Source organism: Neofelis nebulosa, chromosome 10 (assembly GCF_028018385.1).
Source record: "Neofelis nebulosa isolate mNeoNeb1 chromosome 10, mNeoNeb1.pri, whole genome shotgun sequence".
Lineage (NCBI taxonomy): Eukaryota > Metazoa > Chordata > Mammalia > Carnivora > Felidae > Neofelis > Neofelis nebulosa.
Window position 1 is genome coordinate 5,526,979 of NC_080791.1, and position 22,110 is coordinate 5,549,088.

Here is a 22,110-nt window from a genome sequence, read left to right on the forward strand (position 1 = left end):
CAATAACTATAAATTGAATTAATTTTTCTCAAATCTACAAAATATATAAAGCAATTAACATTGGTAATAACATATTCTACTGCAGGCACATTTTCAAAAATATAAACTTCAATTTTAAAGGCCAACACTGCTCACACCCTTCTAGCCAAACACTTCACTTCTATAAAACAGAACCAACAGTTTTAATATTCTCTAAATTAAAAGGACAGAATAATTTCAAATTTAAATCACCTACAAATACGGACAAAAACATACACTAAACAACTTCGTTCTTTTGCAACAAGCTTCAAGAAGGAGTAGCAATCACTGAACATATAAATACATATAACATATATGTGAAAAATATTATTTAAAACACCATGTGTAATCAAACAGAAATAATAACAGTTCATTCAGACTAAAATACCCAAGCATGCCAAGTTGGAATTTTCAAGTTTATCCTTAGAAGCTTTCGAATCACTGAATCTAAATGATGAAAACAGCACTTGTATGAGTTTCCTAAGTCATGGGATCCAGTTATCCTGAATAAACGGGCATCGTTCCCTATTTCCCAAGTGTTTTGCTTAAAATGTTTCCATTGAATTTCAAAATTATAAAAAGCAGTTCTAAAACGAATGCTACAGAAAATCCTCAAAAATGTCTTTGGCTCTGCTTTCAGGGGGCTAGTCTCTCATTTATTTATCATGGCAGGCATGTCAGAATACGTGAGTACTCATTCACTGAGTTTTTAATTGTCTCTACAACTCATCTTTCCTTTAGCCCACAGGAGCCTGTTCATTTCCAAAAGTCAACAGCTTTCCCTAAAATGCTTGTGAACAAGCTGAATCACCTAGAAGAAGTTCACTTTTTTTTTAATTTTTTTAACATTTTATTTATTTTTGAGAGAGAGAGAGAGAGAGACAGAGCATGAGCAAGGGAGGGCAAAGAGTGAGGGGGGACACAGAATCTGAAGCAGGCTCAGACTCTGAGCTGTCAGCACAGAGCCCAATGCAGGTCTTGAATCCACGGACTGCGAGATCATGACCTGAGCCGAAGTCAGATGCTTAACTGACTGAGCCACCCAGGCGCCCCATACTTTCCTTGTCACAAAATACCAAAAAGCTCTACTGGAAGTTGATACACACAAAGGTCCACTGCAGAAGAATATCATTTATATCATTTATTTTTGTGTTTAAAACAATAATGACTAACTTTTCTTCACACTCCTATTTTAATGTTGACTTCCTCTAAAAAAAAAAAAAAAAAAAAAAAGCTTTACCCGAGGGCACATATTTGTGTCAACTATTTAAGATTCTTCTTTTATCTTTTCATTTCTTAATAACCCAGATTTTCCAAACAGGGATTCCAAGAAATTAATAACAATTCCTAGTGTTGATGCTGTTCTCCAAGCAGTGAGCCTGTTCTAAAGGAATGAGTCCCTGTGTCAATGCTACAATCTATTGAGAAAAGCACTCTTGAGGTAGCCACTTAATTTCCAACTCTTAGAAAATCCATTATTCTGCATACTGAGACAAAAATAGGATGCAACCAAGACGTTCCTAAATTATGACATTTAGAACAGAGCATATTCAAAGTGGAGCTAGCTTTCCCCCCATAGTTATTTAAGGAGAAGGCGAGCAGGCCCCACACTGTTGCAAACAATCTTTCTATTTCTCTCCTGTTTGCCTTCAGTTGGTAGAAATATTCATGGGTTTACAGGATCAGGTTCTTGGTGAGTCCTATCATTTTTGTAATTACTGTGGCTGGTATTAATAAGTGTCTTCTTTTTATATGCTGAAATAAATTAATGAAAGAGGCAGACACTATGCAAAATGGCTGGGAATAAGGCCAAATCCTTTTCCATACATCCAGGGACCAGTAATTTTCTAAATGGCACTTTAAGCTCTCTCGCCTAAATAATTACAACTACCGCCGGCATGTAATTTACAGAAATAATTATGCACTCTTCCAGTCCCCATCACCCATCTCAAGCCCATGGCCACTCACCTTGTCTTTATTTTCAGTGCCAGAAGCCTCAGGCTTGGTCCTGATCACAAACGGGGTGGACAGTCGCAACAGGACCCTCTCAAAGGCGGCACTGACCTTTGGAGAAACGATCTCGAAGCAGTCCTCAAACCTGAGCACTTTGTGGGTGTCGCAACGCAGCTGCTTCCGCAGGCCTTCCCCCAGCTGCAGGACGGACATGTGGGCGTCGAACATCAAGTGGAAAGGGAAGGCCCTGCAGAAGGTGCTGATGCTGATTCTGAGGTCGGCAGGGACTCGGGAGGCTCCCCGGGGAAGGTTCTTCATGGCATCAGTATTGTCACATTCTTTGATGAGGAAGGTAAGACAGCTACAGTTGCCTGGGTTCGAACCATCGGAGCACAGTTTCTCATTGGCCACCTGCTCCACGCTCACGTCCAGCCTGTAGATCTTCTTTCCTGCAGCCTTGATCATGCCCAGCATTGCAAAGCCCACAACGTGGTGAGGACGGAAGTAGTGAAGCAGAAGGGCACCCTCGGGGAGCTCCTTGCACAGGAACGATGGGGACTCCAGCGTGGCCTGTTTCCCAAAGGAAGTTCTGATGTGTTCCAACAAAGCATCAAAGCCATTAAAAAAGTCCTGCAAAGTGCCACCTACAGCTCGAAGGACTCTCTCATTCTCATCAAAGCATATATTAAAGAACTCCTCACCAAATCTTTCTTGAAGTTCCTCGAACTTCAAACCTAGAGGTAAATGGGAAGCAAATGTTAGTCAAGTGCAATAAAATAATCAAATTTATAGCTTTTTTTTGAATGCTCATCAAATGAGATAACTAGGCAGTGAAGCTGGAGAGGTATTTCCCTTGGGCCCACAGATTCCCAGAGAGATTAATTCATTTTGAATTAGAGAAAGAAAATTTCAATCCATCTTCTGGGGGCTTCTAAGATGTTGATGGGCATAAGCTTCCTTTATGTTTGTTTGCTTTTGTTTTTAAGTAGACTTTATTTTTTAGAGCAGTTTGAGATTCACAGCAAAAGTGAGCACAAAGTACAGATATTTTCCATAGAACCCTCTTTCCACAAACGCACAACCTCCCCACCCCACCCCACCCCACACATACAATCAGTCATGCACTACAGTGGTGCATCTGTTACAATCAATGAACTATAATGACACAACACCATCACTCAGTCGTTAGTTTACAGTAGGGTTCACTCTTGGTGTTGTATGTCTTTGGGCTTGGACAAATGTGTAGGGATATGTGTCCACCATTACAGCATCACACAGACTAGTTTTGCTGCTCTAGAAATCCTCTGTGCTCTGCCTGTTCATGCCTCCCCCCTTACCTCAACCCCCTGTAGCACAAACTTTCTAAATGCTGCTAATTTAGCTGCAACAATTTGTTTTCCATTTGCTATAATTATCACAAACAAGATCTTTTTCTTAATGGTTTCCCTCATCGGTAAAGAAACTTTTCAGAAGCAGCTATCAGCTTGTTTCTCTGTCGTGCCCATCCACTATTACTATTTGACTTACCAAAATTCTTATGTTAAGTGGGAAATGTCAACCAGAGAGGAAATTTACGGTACTTGAGCAGAGAAAGGTAATGGATTATCTAGTGTGAACAGAAGGAATGAAGTGAGACACTAGGGAGAGAGGGACAAAACAAGAAACTAAAATTGGCAGAAGGGTGGATGGATTTGCAATCTTTCACCCACAAAACTGAGAGTAACCAAGAGTCTGTAATCTCAAAAGAAAGAGTTAAAAGTCTTTGTCTTCCCAGTTCACATTCACTCCCACCTGCCATGGCGAGAGGAACTCTATCTTATAATAATGGAGGTATAATGAATGGTAAACACACACACACACACACACACACACACACACACACACACAATGCAATGCACTATGTAGAAATTAGAACCAGTCACACGTGATCTACTTAGATCCATCCTTAAGGATGATCTGAGGGAAAATATGGAGGGAATTTACGGTCCATAGAGGAAGGATACAACACCCATGTATGATTGAGGGTGTAGACTAAAGGAAACTTCTATACAGAGTCAGTCTGTTGCTTCTCCTTTGACTTTGGCTGAAATCAACACATTTTAAGTTCATATATTCATATTTTCTTGCCTCGTCTACTCCATCTTGCAAGGAGGTCCTGAAGATAAGGCCAGACTGGGAAAAAAACAGAAGGTCACTCTGCCAGTGTCCTATTCAAGGGCAGAGCCATCTGGGCTGTCTATGGCTCGCTTTGCTATCTATTCCTACATTTATTATTCCCTAAGGGTTCTCCCCATGCAGAAATCAGGGAATAAAGCAGAGTCAACACTACTATTTGAAAAACACAGTCAAAAGATACCAAATATTTTTTGAGAGAGTATTAGAGAGTATAAACTTTGTGACAGCCAAGTGAAGTAGTCAGTTGGACAAAAAAAGTGAAATGAATGTGAAAATCAATGTGAAATGAAAAAAAAAGTAGAAAACCTAAGAGAAAAAGAGTCCTTTTATTAAGAAGAATTTCATATTAATTTTACTTTCACAGGTTTGACATTCAAGTCAAGCTGACAAAGTCACCTATCAAGATAAAAAGATGAGCGCACATCTTACATGGTCATGGTACAAGATTGCCCTTCAACGTAGGCTGCAATCACGAGCAGTAAGACCAGCTCAACTGATGATAATAGCATTTATCTGTCCAGTTCTCCAGCGTGGAAGAAAAAAAGGTGGACGACACTCACTGCAATTTGGCTCCTGTCCCAATGGCTCCACTGAAACTACTCTTCCAATTGCTTAAAGCAATACATACTGTTTCATCCCTACCTTAGTTAACCTGGTTTGATGTTTTTCTTTTAATTTGACTGTATCATCATCTTACTCTCCTAAATCTCCCTTCTCTTGGCTTCTAAAAATATACCATTGGTTTGATTACTGACAGTCTGAAGACTCGTTCCTAAAATGTCTTCCTACACCAAATCTCTGTATCACCATCGATACATGACTAAAAAGTCCTAATACAAATTAAATGTATATCCCTTCAAATGTATATCCCTTCTTGGTTGCTATCAAATTTTTCAATTACAACATTCTAATTAAAACTAAATTCAAAATAAATAAAAATTCCTATAAGCTGATTATACTCCCTGAACAACAAAATTCCATGGGTCACTAAAACATCCCATGAATTGCTTCTATATTTTGAAGAGTTCTATCTTAAAAGGACTCAAGAGTCTTTATGCGCAAAAAAGAAAAAAAGAATTTCTTCTAACTTGCTTTTTTTTATAACATTGAAAACGCCCTCAGAGTTATTAAGAACAGAGATTAAACATAATATAGTAAGCTTATGTTCTATTTTCATGGCCAGAATCCCAAAAAATCATCCAGAAAATAACAAGTAAATTCACCAGGAGCACAAAATAAAAACTACTCCGTGAGTACAGCATTCTATCTGCTAGGAATCCCTGCTATCTTACAAAGCACTTCTCTACCTGAGGGTACAAGGGCTGTTAATTCTGAAATAAAGACACCGAGGCCTGCCCGGATACTAGAGTCACTTGTACCAACAAAGAAAAGCTAGAATATTTCTACTCTCACACCCAAATACTATACATGGTAATTCTATAAAATCACAGTACTCAATTAACTAATTAAGATTTTGGGGGCACCTGGGTAGCGCAGTCAGTTAAGCGTTCAACTCCTGATTCTGGTACAGGTCATGGTCTTATGGTTTGTGGGCTCCAGTCCCACATCAGGCTCTGTGATGGCAGCACAGAGCCTGCTTAGGATTCTCTCTCTCTCAGTCTCACTGTCTCTCTCTGTCCCTCCCCTCCATGTCAATCTCTCTGTCTCTCTCTAAATAAGCATTAAAAAAAAAAAAGACTTTTGTTTTCACAATTATTAAACTTCACACGATCATAAAAGAAGTTCTTCAAGTTGGAAACATGTAAAACTAGGGAAAGATCACTGTAACTTTTACAAATAGTTCCATTTTAAACCTTATCTCAAAATTCAGAAAGCACAGAGAAAGTAGTTCAGCTGAGACAAGTGGTACAGTTCTCACTTCCAATATCCCACTTACGAGGATGCAAACCCCCTACTTACAGCAAATCACATGAAACATACAGACCATGCTCATGTGTTCATGTCAGAAGATGCTATGACATCTTGACCTTTGGGTCTATAAGAATATGTTCCTCTAGAGGCAAAACTTACAATAAATGTGCTTTCATTAACAAGTTAAAATTTTAAATTACTGTTGGGGCACCTGGGTGGCTTAGGTGGTTAAGCGTCCGACTTCGGCTCAGGTCACAATCTCCCGGTTTGTGACTTCGAGGCCCACATTGGGGCTCTCTGCTGTTAGCATGGAGCTTGCCTCAGATCCTCTGTCTCCCTCTCTCGCTGGCCCTCCCCCTCCTTCCCTTCCTCTCTCTCCCTCTCTCAAAAATAAACATATAAAAAATAAAAAATTAAGTAAAAATTTAAAAAGTATCTAAAACCACAGTCATGCCACATTTAAGGGTACCTAGACACCTAGACACATTCTTTTCTGATATGAGCCTCTAGGGATAATTAAGTCACAGTGTGATTAGGCTGTGACAGAGGCAAACGGGAATACTTATGGACAATGGAGAAAAGAATGTGTGACCCCCTCCTCCACAGATTTTCCTGTTTGCCTCTGTTAGAGGCATGGGTTTGAGCCCCATGCCTCTGATAGCGTCTGAAGAAGAACTTGAATAAAAGTGGGTGTTCAAAAACCCATCAAGGAAGGCACAGTCACACTGACAGATGGACAGTAATGGAATACAGAGAATGAATACAGTAATGAACCAGAGAAGTGGGAGAGCCCAGCCTGGTCAGGGATGGGCAAACGGTAAGTGGATAGCATCTGGGGAATAGGAATGAGGGGGTGAGCTGTTAACTGATGGGCAACACCGAGCCTGGACTTTTGAGCACCAAGACCAGAGTCAAAGGCACCAGCCAGAGAGATGCTATAATGTCTTTAAAAGCCTACATTGACTGAACTAGAGAGGTCCCAGTGAGAAGAATATTAAGCAATGTGCCAAATATTTTCATAGATCACTTTACACTTTAAAAAATTCTTATCAAGTAGATATTTTTAATTGTCTTCATTTTACAGGTGAAAAATATTAAGACATTTGCCCAAGTTCACACAACTATACGTAGCAAAGGTAGGTCTCAAGGTGAAGTATGTCTGATACCACATCTTGTGAAATAAACACAGAGGAAAACATCTGTGCGAGGGAAGAAATGCACGTCTTGCCCACTGTTATTTAATCAATACCTAGCATTTTGCCTGTCATTTAGGAGATGCTATATACGTATTAGCTGGATGGTCAATGAATTAATGTATCACTGAAGTCAACAGAAAGCAGTTATAAGGAGCAGTCAACAGCTATCAAATGTCACAGTGAAGTCAAGTAAAAGAAAGACAGAAAACTGTAAAATGGATTGGTCAGCACTTTGGGGACCTTTGACAGCAATTTTAGTGGAGGAGTGGGGCAGACTACTGGGTGTAAGGGGTTAAGGAGTGTGTGACAAGTAAAGAAACAAAAAGTTTTCAGCTGAATTAATATTATTGGAGAGCTAAAATTACTTCCTTTATAAAACTGTAACAAATCTGACCACTATACTTGGAAAAGGAAATATTACCTTCATTGAGAACCAAGTAATTAGAGAGAGGTAGCACCAAATACACAGCATTGTACATTTGGGGTCCTGGATCCTCTGGGGGAAGATGTATCAATAAAAGAGTACAATAAGTGTTTTTTTAGATCCAGAGACCATCCTTGCCACCCAGGAAGGGCACGGGTCTCCACTAACACAGGAAAACACCAAAGCAGCAAGTGTATCCTTATGTGGACCAAATATCAACTGAGGAGGTGAATACCTACCAGCTACTCACTTCTGTGAGCTGCAGATGCCCCATAATTATCTTTTAAATATTTAGGCTCCATCAAATTTGCATCTAAGTAATGTCCCTCGGGGCACCTGGGTGGCTCAGTGGGTTGAGCGGCCGACTTCGGCTCAGGTCATGATCTTGTGGTCCATGAGTTCGAGCCCCACGTCGGGCTCTATGCTAACAGCTCGGAGCCTGGAGCCTGTTTCAGAATCTGTGTCTCCCTCTCTCTGACCCTCCCCCGTTCATGCTCTGTCTCTCTCTGTCTCAAAAATAAATAAACGTTAAAAAAAATTTTTTTTAATTTTAAGTAATGTCCCTCAAGCACAACTATATCTCCAGTCCAAACCGTAAAGAGATTCCAATATTTTAAGGAGATAATCATCCTCTTAGAGAAACCATTTTTTCAGCTTTCCTTCCTCCACTATAACTGACATATAATATTGTATAACTTTAAGGTGTACAAAGTGTTCTTTTGATACATTTATATATTGCAAAATGATTACCCTCATAGTGTTAGCTAACACTTTCATTATGCCACATAATTACTTTTTTTGTTTGTTTTTGGTAGTGAGAACATTTAAGATCTACTCTCTGAACATGCAAGCATATAATACATCATTGTTAACAATGCTCACAAAGCTGTGCAATAGATCCCAAGAACGTATTCATCTTCTAACTGGAAGTTTGTACCCTTTGACTAACATCTCCCCAGTCCCCCACCTCCCAGACCCTGGGAATCGCCATTCTGTGAATTTGGTGTTTTTTAGATTCCACATAGAAGTGACAGCATATAGTATTTGTCCAGAAACAATACTTTTATCTAGGAAGACCCTAAGGTTTTTGTGAGCTAGTTTGAAACCCAGATGACACTTTAATAAAAATTTATTCTAGTGTCTTGCCAATCTATAAAGAAATGACTGAAGTTGGTCTCGGCCTCCCAGGGGAGACTTACCGGTAAATACTATATGCATATGTCTAAATAATAACAAAGGAGAAAGGCTCAAAAGAAATGCCACTGGAAGTGGAAGGTATTATGCTGAGGGAAATAAATCAGTCAGAGAATGACAGATATCATAGGTTTTCACTCGTATGTGGATCTTGAGAAATTGAACAGAAGACCATGGGGGAAGGGAAGGGGAAAAAATAGATACAGAGAGGGAGGGAGGCAAACCACAAGAGACTATTAAATACAGAGAGCAAACTAAGGGTGGATGGGGCTCAGGAGAGACGGGGAAATGCGTGACGGGCATTGAGGAGGGCACTTGTTGGGAAGAACACTGGTGCTGTGTGGAAGCCAAGTTGACAATAAATTATATTCATGAGAAAAAAAAAGAAATGCCATTGCCTGAATTGTAATTTTAAAGAAAACTGTTTTCAATCTGATCTATCAATGCAGTTTCATTTGAATCTCTGTTGGGGTGATATAAAACCTCTGTAGTTTCAGGATATTCTGGAGTTAAGTAAGTAACAGTATAGGTATAATAGTGAAAAGAAAGATCCTTATCAATCTTGGCCTTAATCTGTGAAGAGTTAAACAATGAGTTTCTACTATTTTAGAAGCAAATCATTCTCCTTTTACTGCATTTGTGGCACCTGTGCCCCCTCCAAAAGGAACACAACTATGTCATATATTTACTTTTAAATATAAGTGAACCAAAATTAATTGTTTCAAATTTTATGATACACTTAAAGAAAACAGAGCATACAGTCAGATTCTTAAAAATATATATAGGGTTTTAACACCTTTGAGCTAACAAAGAATTTGCTAACAACAGGGAACTCTCTAATATATTTAAGATTAATTACTGAATATCCAAAGGCGTAGGTATTATCAAAGGCAAATTAAGTGCTTCCGGGACATTTGTGATGCTTAAGTTTAAAGTTTTTAAATTGGAGAATATGCTAAGATATACTTTAAAATATGCATAGGAGGGGCGCCTGGGTGGCGCAGTCGGTTGGGCGTCCGACTTCAGCCAGGTCACGATCTCGCGGTCAGTGAGTTCGAGCCCCGCGTCGGGCTCTGGGCTGATGGCTCGGAGCCTGGAGCCTGTTTCCGATTCTGTGTCTCCCTCTCTCTCTCTGCCCCTTCCCCGTTCATGCTCTGTCTCTCTCTGTCCCAAAAATAAATAAAAAACGTTGAAAAAAAAAAATAAATAAATAAAATAAAATATGCATAGGATATAAATTTTAATAGTGAGAAATATGGCATAATGGAGGTGAAGCTAGACTCTTTATAATCTGGGCCACATTTACAGTCTGCGATACATTTTTCACCAAGAAACCACATCTAAAAAGCAGAGCATCCTATGGAAATGATGAAATAGAGACTGTCGAATGTTGTATGATTGGAAATGTTTAATATGTAAATTAAGAGATTAATCTAAGTTTTAAAAAAAGAGCATCATAAAATTACACTCCAATATTATCAGTTGTTTCTCTTCCCTTTCAAACAGCAAAGCCTATCTGTGTGCCTTTCTTATAAAATACCAGATATCCCCTTGTATTATATATATTTGTCTGGATTCCTCTGTTGACTCTAAAACAGATTTAATAGCACAATTCATGAAAAGTACGACCTCTAAAAACAGTGTGATCTAGAATGAGAAGAAAAAACCAATGGAGGAAGAAATATAAACCCAAAATAGAATTTCCCCCTGAGCTGTAGAAAATCCTGCATCTTTAGATGGAAAGGCACAAGTTCCAGCCAGATTTATTTTTTTTTTTTTAACATTTATTTATTTTTGAGACAGAGAGAGACAGAGCATGAACGGGGGAGGGTCAGAGAGAGGAGGAGACACAGAATCGGAAGCAGGCTCCAGGCTCTGAGCCATCAGCACAGAGCCCGACGCGGGGCTCCAACCCACGGACCGCGAGATCGTGACCTGAGCCGAAGTCGGCCACTTAACCGACTGAGCCACCCAGGCGCCCCTCAGCCAGATTTAATAAGGGCACACGCGCACGCACACAAACACACACACACACTAACACACGGGATAATGGGATACAGGATAATGACAGATTATCTGCAAATTAATAAGTGTTAAATAAAAATTCATGAAATAAGGGCAAAGAGAAACTATTGACTCCTCCAAGATGTATTTTATCCATAATCTGGAGCTAAGCAATCGGAGTAAAATCCAGGAGTTGGGAGGTTGGGAACGAAGGCATTATCAGCATTCTAAAAGTCTCTTCTCAATGGAATCAGGGTGAGGAGAGACAAAATACAGTCTTAGTAGGAAAACAGGTAATAATTTGTTTTAAGACCATGAGACAAACGTGGGTCTAATTTGAGTAACAGCAAATGAAGGTAATCAGTTATGGGCAAGCACAGTAGAACTTTCAAATTATGAAGGTAAAAACATATGTTTATATTTAAGTTTATTTTCAGAGAGAGAAAGAGTAAGCATGCACACCAGCAGGGGAGAAGCAGGGAGATGGAGAGGAAGAGGGAGAGACAGAATCCCAAGCAGGCTCTGAGCTGTAAGCACAGAGCCCCACGTGGGGCTCATACTCACTAACTGTGAGATCATGACCTGAGACAAAATCGAGTCAGACACTCAAACAACTGAGCCACCCACACACCCCTGCACATATGTTGATTCAACTTCATCAATACAGAAAATGATAAGGAAAGAGGTTGGAAAATAATCAGAAATCAGGACAGAAGAAAGAAAATCAAGTAAATTATGCATTTCTGTAAGTATAAGCAAAACCTCCCGTCAAATGGCAGGAACTCTCTTTTCATCCACAAGAGGGGCACTTATAAAAAGTGATTTAAAAATAAATCAGTAGGCAACGACTTCCAGAAAACTACAAGAAAAATAAGCAAGGAGCAGGATTAATATCAAGCCAGGCAGAATTTAAGCTAAAAATGTAAATCAGGATAAAGAGACACTATATAACAAAACAACAAAATATAAAGAAGACTTAAACCAATCAACATTGCCGTTAAATACACAAAGTAAAAACCTTAGGAACTGATTGCTAATGGATACATTTTTTTTTTTTTATGTAGTGATGTTTTAAAATTGATTTAGTGATGGTTGTACAACTTTGGGTATACTAAAAACCCTGAAGAATACACTTTAAATGGGTACGTTTAAATTATAAGGTATGTGAATTATATTTCAATAAAGCTCATATATTTAAAAATTAAGAATGAAGGAATCCTATACAATTCTCCTGGGAAACTTTAATATAGATCTCTCAGGATCATATGCATCTAACAGAAAAGCAAAATCATAGAGAAATTAAATAACATATACAACATAACAATAAATGAACTTAATAAAAATAAAATTATAGTGGGAAACTTTAATGTGCCTTTTTCAGAATCAAAAAGATCAAAGATTAAAAAATCAAAGTCAATGATTAATTAAATACATATCAGCAATAAAAAATAAAAACTGATCAAAAAGTAAGGTCAATGGAAAAATGAAATTAAAATAACACAAGCAAAGTCCAAACACATATATGCATAAGTATACACACACATACACACACACACACACACACACACACACACATATATGCATGTGCTTTCATATATGTGTTTGCATACATAGGAAGAATTATAAAAATTCCTCAAATACTTGGTCAGAAAATTCCCGTAATATATTTTTAAGTAAAGATTTTGCAGATGACATTTTATAATAGTAATAAAAATAATAAATATTTTTAAATAACAAAAAGATAACCCAAAGTCCTATCTATTTAGAAGGTGAGCAATACTCTGTTGAATTAAAGAGACAATCAAAATTAGAATTATAACTTGTAGAAAGCAATGAAAAGAAGACTACTTCATACAAATCCTGAGGCACAGCAAAAACTGTACTCAAAAATGTAATCAATGTTTCCAGCAAAAAGTAAGCAAATAAAAACTGTGAAATTAAGAAAACTGTGTTGAGTTTTTTTTTTTAATTTTTTTAAGTTTATTTTTGAGATAGAAAGAGCATGAGCAGGGGAGGGGCAGAGAGAGAAGGAGACACAGAATCCAAAGCAGCTCCAGGCTCTGAGCTGTCAGCACAGAGCCCAACACAGCACTTGAACTCACGAACCGTGAGATCATGACCTGGACCAGAGTTGACCGCTTAACCCACTGAGCCAATCGGGTGCTCCAAGGTTTTAAAAACTTAATAGGTAAAAGCTGAAACTAAAAGAAAAATATATTAAATTAGGAATGAGAAAGAAGACATAGACACATATTAAGAAAAAATAGAGGAATCAAAAAAAATTGCAATGTTTGCCACATACAATTGCGTGTGTAAATGTAATGTTAAATAGATAATTTTATGGCAAAATAGAAATGATCAAAATTCACCAAGAAATGGGCAATGTGAGTTCTGACTAGTCATTAAAATAAATAATTCCAGTTATTTAAATATTTCCAGGCCACAGAAAAAAATATTAAAATCACTCAATTATTTTTATTAAGACCATACAACTGTAATACCAAAACTTGACATAGTATAGTAAAACCAATTTCTCTTATGAATATTTAATAGAATAGTAGCAAAATGAATCTATAAATTTGTAGAATAATACATTCTGACCCAATAGTATTTATATCAGAAATAAAAACATAGATCAATGGCAGAAAATCTATCAACAAAAAAATATCATCTACATGAATAAAATTAAATGAGAAAACGGTAAAATTCTATCAGTAGTTTCTGATGAGTCTGAAATTTAATGGTCTTAATAATTTTGAGTAAAATTGGGATATAAAGAAACTGCTCCAATATAATTAAATGCTGCTTTCCAAAAACTGGAAGTAAAACTTTTGTTCAAAGGATAAAACACTAAACACATTTCAACTAAAGTCAGAGATTAGATGAGTGGGCTTGGCATTGTCTTTGCTTTCAAGGTAGGTTGGAGTTTCCAGCACATGCTAGGAGATAATGAGTATACACACTGGAAAAAAGAGTAAAATTATCTTTTTGCTAATGAAGAAGACGTAGAAAGTCTTCTGATTGGAGGCTCTTTCTTGCTTACTAGATTTCTTTACAACATACACTTCATAAAAAAAAAAAAAAGACTAGTATTTTAAAACTGTGCTAAAGTAGCTGAATATAAAATAAGTTTAGAATCAATAGCTTTTCTCTGTATTAGCAATAAAAAACTAGAAGTAGAAATGGGAAAATATTCTAAGTAGAAATAAAAAACTGTAGTCAACATGACTACATGAGAAAGGCATAGAACTTATATTAAGAAAAGTATTAAATCTTAACACAGCAAACAAAACCTAACGAATGGGAAAATATTCTGTATTTTAGAATATAAAGACATACTATTATGAAACTATATATTCCCCCAAAATTAATGTAGACGTTTAATGCATTTCCAGGCTGGCTTCTTGCCAGTATAGTAATTTTAAAATTCCTATGTAAGAATAAGTATCTAGAATAGCACAGAATGCTTGAATAGGAATACTGGGGAGCAAACAGACACTAGAATAAATGAAAAAGACCACAGTTAAATTTCTTATTTCCAGAGGGACAAACAGAGAGATCACTGAGTCAGAATAGAGAATTCAGAAGTAAAACTGTGCATATGACAAGTTTTAATGCAGCACAAAATAGTATTTTAATTCAATGGGGGAAAGAATGGTTTACCTAATAAATGGCACTAGCCATGTGGAAAACAAAAGTAAATCCTAACTCAGATCACACACAAAATCAAACTGTAGATCACTTAGAAGCTTAAAATGTAAAAGACAAAACAATAAATACTATAGAAGAAAATCTAGGACAGTACATGTATCTCTTAATCAAAAGTGGCAAACATACATACAGACATCAAGACGTATTTGAGTTTGTAAAAGATCTAAATTTAAATAAAGTAAATAAATAAAAAAATTTTAATGAAATAAATACAACTGTCAGAATAATGTGTATAGTACAATTTTATTTTCATAAAAGTTCACGTGTGGGTGTGTGCATGTGTCTGTCTCCATGTGCATGCTATAGCTCCCAAGTCTGTCAGTCTCTCTGTCCTAAATACCACTTTGTTTAGGCCGCCATGATTAATAGTCTAGAATTATTTCAACAGCTTCCTAACCAACTTTTCTGCTTTCCAGTCTCTCTGCAATCCATTTTCTATGCACTCTTCGAAACCACAAATCTTCCATATCATTTCTCTGCTTAAAGCCCCCCCCCCATTACTGTCCACTGCCTTTAGAATAAAATACAAACCCAGCAAAGTTTGACCCGGCTTTCCCTTTGGGTCCATCCTCACCTTTGCCAATTTCCCGTGTCACATCTCTGCACAAGCCAGAAGGAACCACTTGGGAGTTTCCCAAACATGCTCAACAAACTCTCCCTCATGTACAGGCTCCTGCATATGCTCGCTTTCCGTTTTCTTCTGTTTTATTTCTTTACTGGAATTCTGTTCTCCTAACCCACTTAGCTAGTCATCTGCTTAGACTCACCTTGCAGATCCACACACCAAAATTCCTCTGGAACGCTTTCCTTGACACTCAGGCTGAGCTGCCTCTGCTTTTGGGCTTCTCAAGCACACTGTGATTACCCCCTAGAATTTATCCCATGATACTTGCTGGTTTGTGCACCCCCTCACCAGACTTGACCTCTCTGAAGACAAGAGTTACATCTTATTTAACATGTATTCACTGCTTTATAGAAATTAAAGAAAACGAAGGAACACCTGCTCTGGTTGAGTCTCCGTGCTGAGTACTGGCAATACTCTACTGATCAGAACAGACATGGCTCTTACTCTTACTGAGCTACAGGAAGGAATGAATAATCCACTAACTGAACATGTAATACAACAATAATCCAAAAGAAGACACACGATGTTAGTGTTAAAATGACAAGGGCATAGTACTTGAGGGCATGTAACAGGGACATAATATAATCTACTGGGTCAAAGAAAGCATCCTTTAAAAAGTGAAGGATAAATACAAGTCATCTAAGCAGCCAAGAAGGAACAGACAGAAAGAAAACCATTCCAGAACAAAAGAACATTATGTAAAAGTCCTGGAAGAGAAACACGGAGTTTTAGAGAAGCTAAGACCATGGCTGTAACCCTAATCACTGGCACACTGACTTGCCCATAGTGGATTTTCTGGGTAAACAGAAGAATCAATAATATGTTAACAAATACAGCTGTGTGTAACTGTTCATGTCTAATGCATAGGATGTATGTATTGTATAATATATATAGTAGGTATACTGGACTATGTTGTTGATATATAATTTTTCCCTTTCTGTTTTTCAGACCCTTCAATACTTAATGGCAGTCTTTTTACACAAGCATGGAAAAGTTCTACCAAATGACCAGTTTAATAGATGTAAATGCTTATTTGATGAATTCTTCTTCCTTTACCAAAACATAGCCACAGGTGAGAACTAAGAAATGGACAGACTCAGGGCAGCACATGGATCATGAAGTGGCCTTATCAGAGCCTGTGCTATGCTTGTGGGCCACCTGTCTGGTGACAAAGGGCTCCTCACACTTTCCAGCCTTCCTTCCCCAGCACCCTGGCACGCTGCTGTGGAAGATACTAAGCCAAAAGCCCAGCAGCAGTGTGGTACAGATTCAAAGAACACACACACACACATACACACACACACACACACACACACACAATCTAATTACAAAGAGGAGCTGGCCAAGCACCTGCTTCAGCTCAGTACCCAAAACCTGCATTTTTGCATTGTGTAAATAGGGCAATGGCTCACAGGCTTTGGCATCTGCCCACAGAGACCTGCTCTCATCATTTCTCATGCCTGTACCTCTCCCAATCTTTCACCTGGTGGCTAAGAAGGTTGGAGAGGGAATCACAGTGCAAATATGCATGGACTCTGGCTTCTGTTGATGACGGCTGGCCATGTTCAAATTGGAGGCCACCGTAGCGATGGCAGGAGAGTTTCATTTCCACAAGGACAGATCCTCAGAGGGCTTACTCGGAGCCATTAATCACTGCTAATGCCTCTTTAATTGCTATGCCTCTACAATTGTTCAGCTGTGTGATTCACCCTCCTGAACTGCTGCAACCCAGTCTTGGGAGCTACGTGTCTGATCAATTTGTACAGAAACGATTAGGTTTTGGAATGAAAGTTGTGTTACAGTAAAGAAATAAAATTGAGGAGAATCTGAAAATTTTTACCACTTTCCAAATGAATTAGGTAGAAATTAGCCAAAAACTAAATCTATGTGTTTCCTTATCCAATAGCATCAGATTTTAAGTGTGACAGAAATTAGTACATCATACGTCCACGATGTGGCTATTACAGTTAGCACATGGCAGCCTTTACAGAATTTACAAAGAACCAATCCTAGTAATTATGTCCTTCTGGAGGACAACAGCATAGGACTATGTGCATGTTTATTTAAAAGAGCATTTGTAGGTACACTGTTTCACACAAGATCAGTGACACGAAGTTATCAGATGCCCTGGAACTGCACTAGCCAGTCTAACCTCTGTCAAAATACAGTAGTCCTCGGGCACCTAGGTGGTTCAGTCAGTTACGTGTCCAACTATTGATTTCAGCTCAAGTCATGATCTCATGGTTCGTGGGTTCGAGCCCTGCATCAGGCTCTGCACTGACAGTGTGGAGACTGCTTGGGATTCTCTCTCTCTCTCTCTCTCTCTCTCTCTCTCTCTGTTCCTCTCCAGCTTGTGCTCTGTCTCAAAATAAATAAATAAACTTAAAAATATATAGTATTCCTCATAAATAGTCATCCTTCGTCTACTTCTGCACCACCCGTGATGAGGAACTCCTGAAGCATGCTCTCCCAATACTATCTCTAGTGATCACATAGTTCCTTCCTTCTTCCACAGAGAAACAATCTATTCCTATCACTTTGGCTCACTGGTTCTATTATACTCTCTGCTCTCCCCACAAAAATCCTTTAAAGTCCCTGAAAATAGCTCACAGGCTCTCCTTTGTCTTCTCATCTTATTTTCAAAGAACTAATTCAAAATGCATTAAAGGCAGCTCAAAAGAATGATCTTAAATGGATGTGAAAGGCAAGAGTACATGAGAAAAAAGATACATGGCATGTGTGTTTTGGAAGGACATTACAAGTTATGAGGAGGAAGGGAACAAGAAAGCGGCAGAAAGAGAAGAGGTCTATTTGAGGTAAGAGGAGATAATGTGAGATGCTTTAATGCCAGGTTTCAGCCCTGTGTGTATATGTGTTCTAACTGGGGAAAAGAGATGTCTGTATTTATTCATCCTCACTAGAGTATACACTGCAAACTGTTTTCCAGTGTCCTATTTGAGTTATTTGCTCTGACCCATCCACAGTTTTCATACTCCGTTCCCTTTATATCATGCATACAGAAGATGCTAGGCCAGGTAGAAAATCAATTGAGGACTATGGAAAAACAGTATTGATGGCACCCAGAGGAACTGAATGCATAGTCACTGTGTCTTCGGCATCATGGGTGAGGCCACCCTAGAAAAAGATGAGCAGAGATTGTTGATGTGTGTTACTATTTCCATGGGAATCTGACAGAACACTGAGCTACGTTCATCACACCACATCCAGACATATTCCACGAATAGAACGCAAAGGCAAGCCTGAGACACACAAGAATTAACAAAAATGGCCATATTTTTAAATCAGGAGAGGAGACCATATACACCTGAGCTCCTCTGTTACTGTAAAGGAACCTACGATCTGTTTGGATTCACGGTTTCTTTGGGGAAAGAGTTATGCCCTGATGACTTCTTTCACTTTTGTGACATAGCTGTGCTCATTTTTTTCTGTGTCCCCTTCCAGTTTCTGTACATACCCATACACATATTTTACAAAGCTGGATTCACAATGGACACAAAAACACTTGGTTTCTGTCTATTTTTTGTGTGTGTGTAATCATTTATCTCTAACAGATGCTGGGGTTATTTGTGGCTGTCGGTGCTCAGCCGAGTCTTGCTCTAGAAATTGCCTTCAGCTAAATAAGGCTGCCTGGCCCAATGTCCTGTCCCCTCCCCAGGGCAGCCTGCATCCAAAGACATGCACTGCAATGCAAAGATGAGGCTTCCTGGTCTCCATGGAGGGCAACTGTGAAAAGCTAAGCAGAGTCCTTTCCTGTGACAGCACATGAACCCTGGAGCCTCTCCTTTCTTCACATCCTCACAAGGAAGTAGTCTGGTGAAACTACAAAGCTGTACAGGTGCTACCTAACTTTCAGAAAAAGGGATGATTGGAGGGTGGAGCTGCGAGCCACAAAGCGTTATTCTCAGGACTTGAAACCTGCAGGGGTTTGCCTGGTTGTGTCACTGATCCTAAGGGTTCCTGAGCACAAATCTTCATCTGAGTCTGTTTCCTGGGGAAAGCAGGCTATCACAACATCATAAACATTCTCCCACGCCACAGTGTCATCTTGCCACACTGTTCTCATTGCAACAGCTGCTTAATGTCCTCGGAAGCAGATCATATTTTAATTGACCATTTCCTCACAGTAAGACGGTTGGTTGTTGCCAATATTTTGTCATTATGAAGAGCATTCAATAAACGCCATCGAGCCATTATTTAAAGATTCTTCTTCTTGTTTTGAATTATTTCTTCAAAAAAATCTAAGGTGTGGGCCATTACCAAGAGGATGGGAAGGTTTTAATCTACTGATACTAAAGGTTTATAGGTTGTAATATGGCACATAAGTCTAATAGGAAGATATACTAAGGAATCAGGGCAGATTATGTTCTGCATTATAGTGTCTTTGACCCAAGGCTCGGAACAGGATGCTTCAGAAGCCCAAAGAGAAAAAGAGAACAGAATGCTCTATAATGAACTTATATAGCATTCCATTATACTTGGCTGAGTAAATCAGAGCCTACACAAGGTACCCAGTGTACAATATATATTTGTTCAGTAGATATGTGAATGAATAAATGAATATTTAGGTTGCTTTAAATTTTAATTGAAACATGAGGGGGCTCATTAATATAGAAATGTAGATAATGCAGAAAATATGGACTGGATACTAATAAGTCCGTGGCTTTAAGTTCTTAAGTTATTCCCATTCCAAAGCAAAAGTGGTGGTGGTGGTAACAGTGAGAGCCCACATGGGTACGTGATAGATCCTCATTTATGCACAACTTAGCAGAGGGACCAATGAGGAAAATTTAAGGAAGAATAAAATAAAGTAATCACTAATAAAAGCACTCTGTCAGCCAAAAACCAGTAAGCCAACTTTGTCATTATCACAATAGGACACATACAACAAATCAATGCAAAAGAATGCCAAAGACTGGGTGATTTTAGTGAAAACCCCAATCATTAAATTTGGGGCAGATGAGGAATGAAGACAGTAAGCTGAGTACAGTCTACCTCTGAGATGCGCTGGCAGATCCTGGAGACTTAACCTAAGAATCATCTCCTGTTCTTATCTCTTAAAATGTCCAAACAAGAGTCATTTCTCAAATTAGGCTGACTTCATCAGTGCCTTGTGAGCACGTCCTACTATCCAACTGGTGTCCTATCACTCAGACCCTCCCTACGGTCATCACAAGCAAGCAGAGGAGGACAAAGAAGAAAACACTCTACTTGTTACAGAGGGGAGGGAGGAAAAACTATGGGACAAAGAAGGTGCAAGAGGAAGAAAACAGCACCAAAGGCTTAGTTTCTTCTTAATAGGTCAGTTTACGGGCCACGTGACCCAAAGAAGATGTAAAACAAAAATGTCTGGATTCAGAGTTCTTCATTTTCATATAAACATTTATCCCCGCCCTACCACTCCTTAATTCCTAAAGAAAACAAAGGTTCTATGAGAAATCTTTCTTAATATTTGAAAGCAAACAAAAAAGCATTTTCCAAAGGTCACCCAAATCTAGTACTTGACAGGAAGAAGATGTTACAGAGCTGTAAGATCTTGAACTTTCAGTCAACAAAAGATGTCACATGCTTTCCAAAGCACTTCTTTAATGCGCGGTAGAGAAATTCATAATTAAAAGCAAAATTTCAAAAAAATGGCTTTTCTCTCCTCAGTCCATTCCCAGGACTTGCCAGAATATTGCTATTTCCTTTCTAGCTTCCAGAAGGATGCCAATGGTCAACAGAGTTTGCTTTTTCTATCCCAGTGACAATGAAGTGGTTGGCCTGGTGCCCTAGAAGGCAAAGACACAGATTTTTTTTTTTTTAGCTTTGTGACCATGGTAACCTTGTTCCAAGTGCAAACCTTGCAATATGGGCGATCTTCTTTTAAAACAGTGAACCAATAAACTACACTTCTGCTGCCAACAGAACTGAGCCAACAGTGAAGCTTACTAACATCCGTTTCACTTATCAGAATGATCCAAATATGTAGATAAATAAGACAAGAATGAAACCAAGGGCAGGCAAGCCTGTTTGTGGTAACAGTAGTACTAAGATATACTCTATCCCCCAAATCCCTATTTTTCTTGAGTACTAAAGTGGAAGCAGCCACAGCGGTTTGTGAATACCGCTGTTACTTAAATTTCTGCCTCCCATCAGTAACTAGATTCAGCCCACCATTTAATTAAAAATTGTGCCCCCTAAGGATCAAGATTGTCAAGTATGTCACAGCATGAAAATGCATGTGTGGACGTCAGATTGGAGGGGGGTGGTTAAGAATACGTAGGGAGACATGAAATGACATTTATCTGCCTTGTATGTTGGCTTCTGATCCTAAACAAGTTTGAAATTTGAGTATAATTCACTTAAATCCCGTTATTTCTATACAACAATTAAGGTTTTCAAGAATTACACAGACATGCATTTAAAATGGATATGGTTCTTTGGGCGCCTGGGTGACTCAGTCAGTTAAGTGTCCAACTTAGGCTCAGGTCATGATCTCGCAGTTCTTGAGTTTGAGAACCACGTCGGGCTCTGTGCTGGCAGCTTAGAGCCTGGAGCCTGCTTCGAATTCTTTGTCTCCCTCTCTCTGCCCCTCCCCCATTCATACTGTCTGTCTGTCTGTCTCTCTCTCTCTCAAAAATAAAATAAACATTAAAAAAATGGATATGTTCTTGAAAAGTATTCCATCTGTACAACAAGAAAGAAAATTAGTATATCCAGCATGTGTCAGATGCTCTGACCCACTAGGAATTGCAACGACTGAGCCTAGGTCATTTTAACCATATATAGTTTCAGTCAAAGGGTTTTTCATCACCTCTAAATAGTTCACTTTGAACTCCTACTAGCTCAGTTGAAATACTAAACAGCTACTTAGCGTGATGTCCTGCTTAAGGTGAAGATTCTGCTTAACTGTACACACTGCTATAGACAGAGGCAGA

General features: G+C 38.6%; 1 protein-coding gene across 1 annotated transcript in view; it reads right to left on the minus strand.

The window, feature by feature from the left end:
- Window positions 1-22,110, minus strand: part of GUCY1A2 (guanylate cyclase 1 soluble subunit alpha 2) — a 339,638-nt gene that overhangs the window by 259,676 nt on the left and 57,852 nt on the right. Inside the window, exon 4 of the mRNA XM_058686628.1 lies at window positions 1,987-2,705. Within this exon, the coding sequence (XP_058542611.1) occupies window positions 1,987-2,705 (719 nt within the window). The remainder of the gene's footprint in view (window positions 1-1,986; window positions 2,706-22,110) is intronic.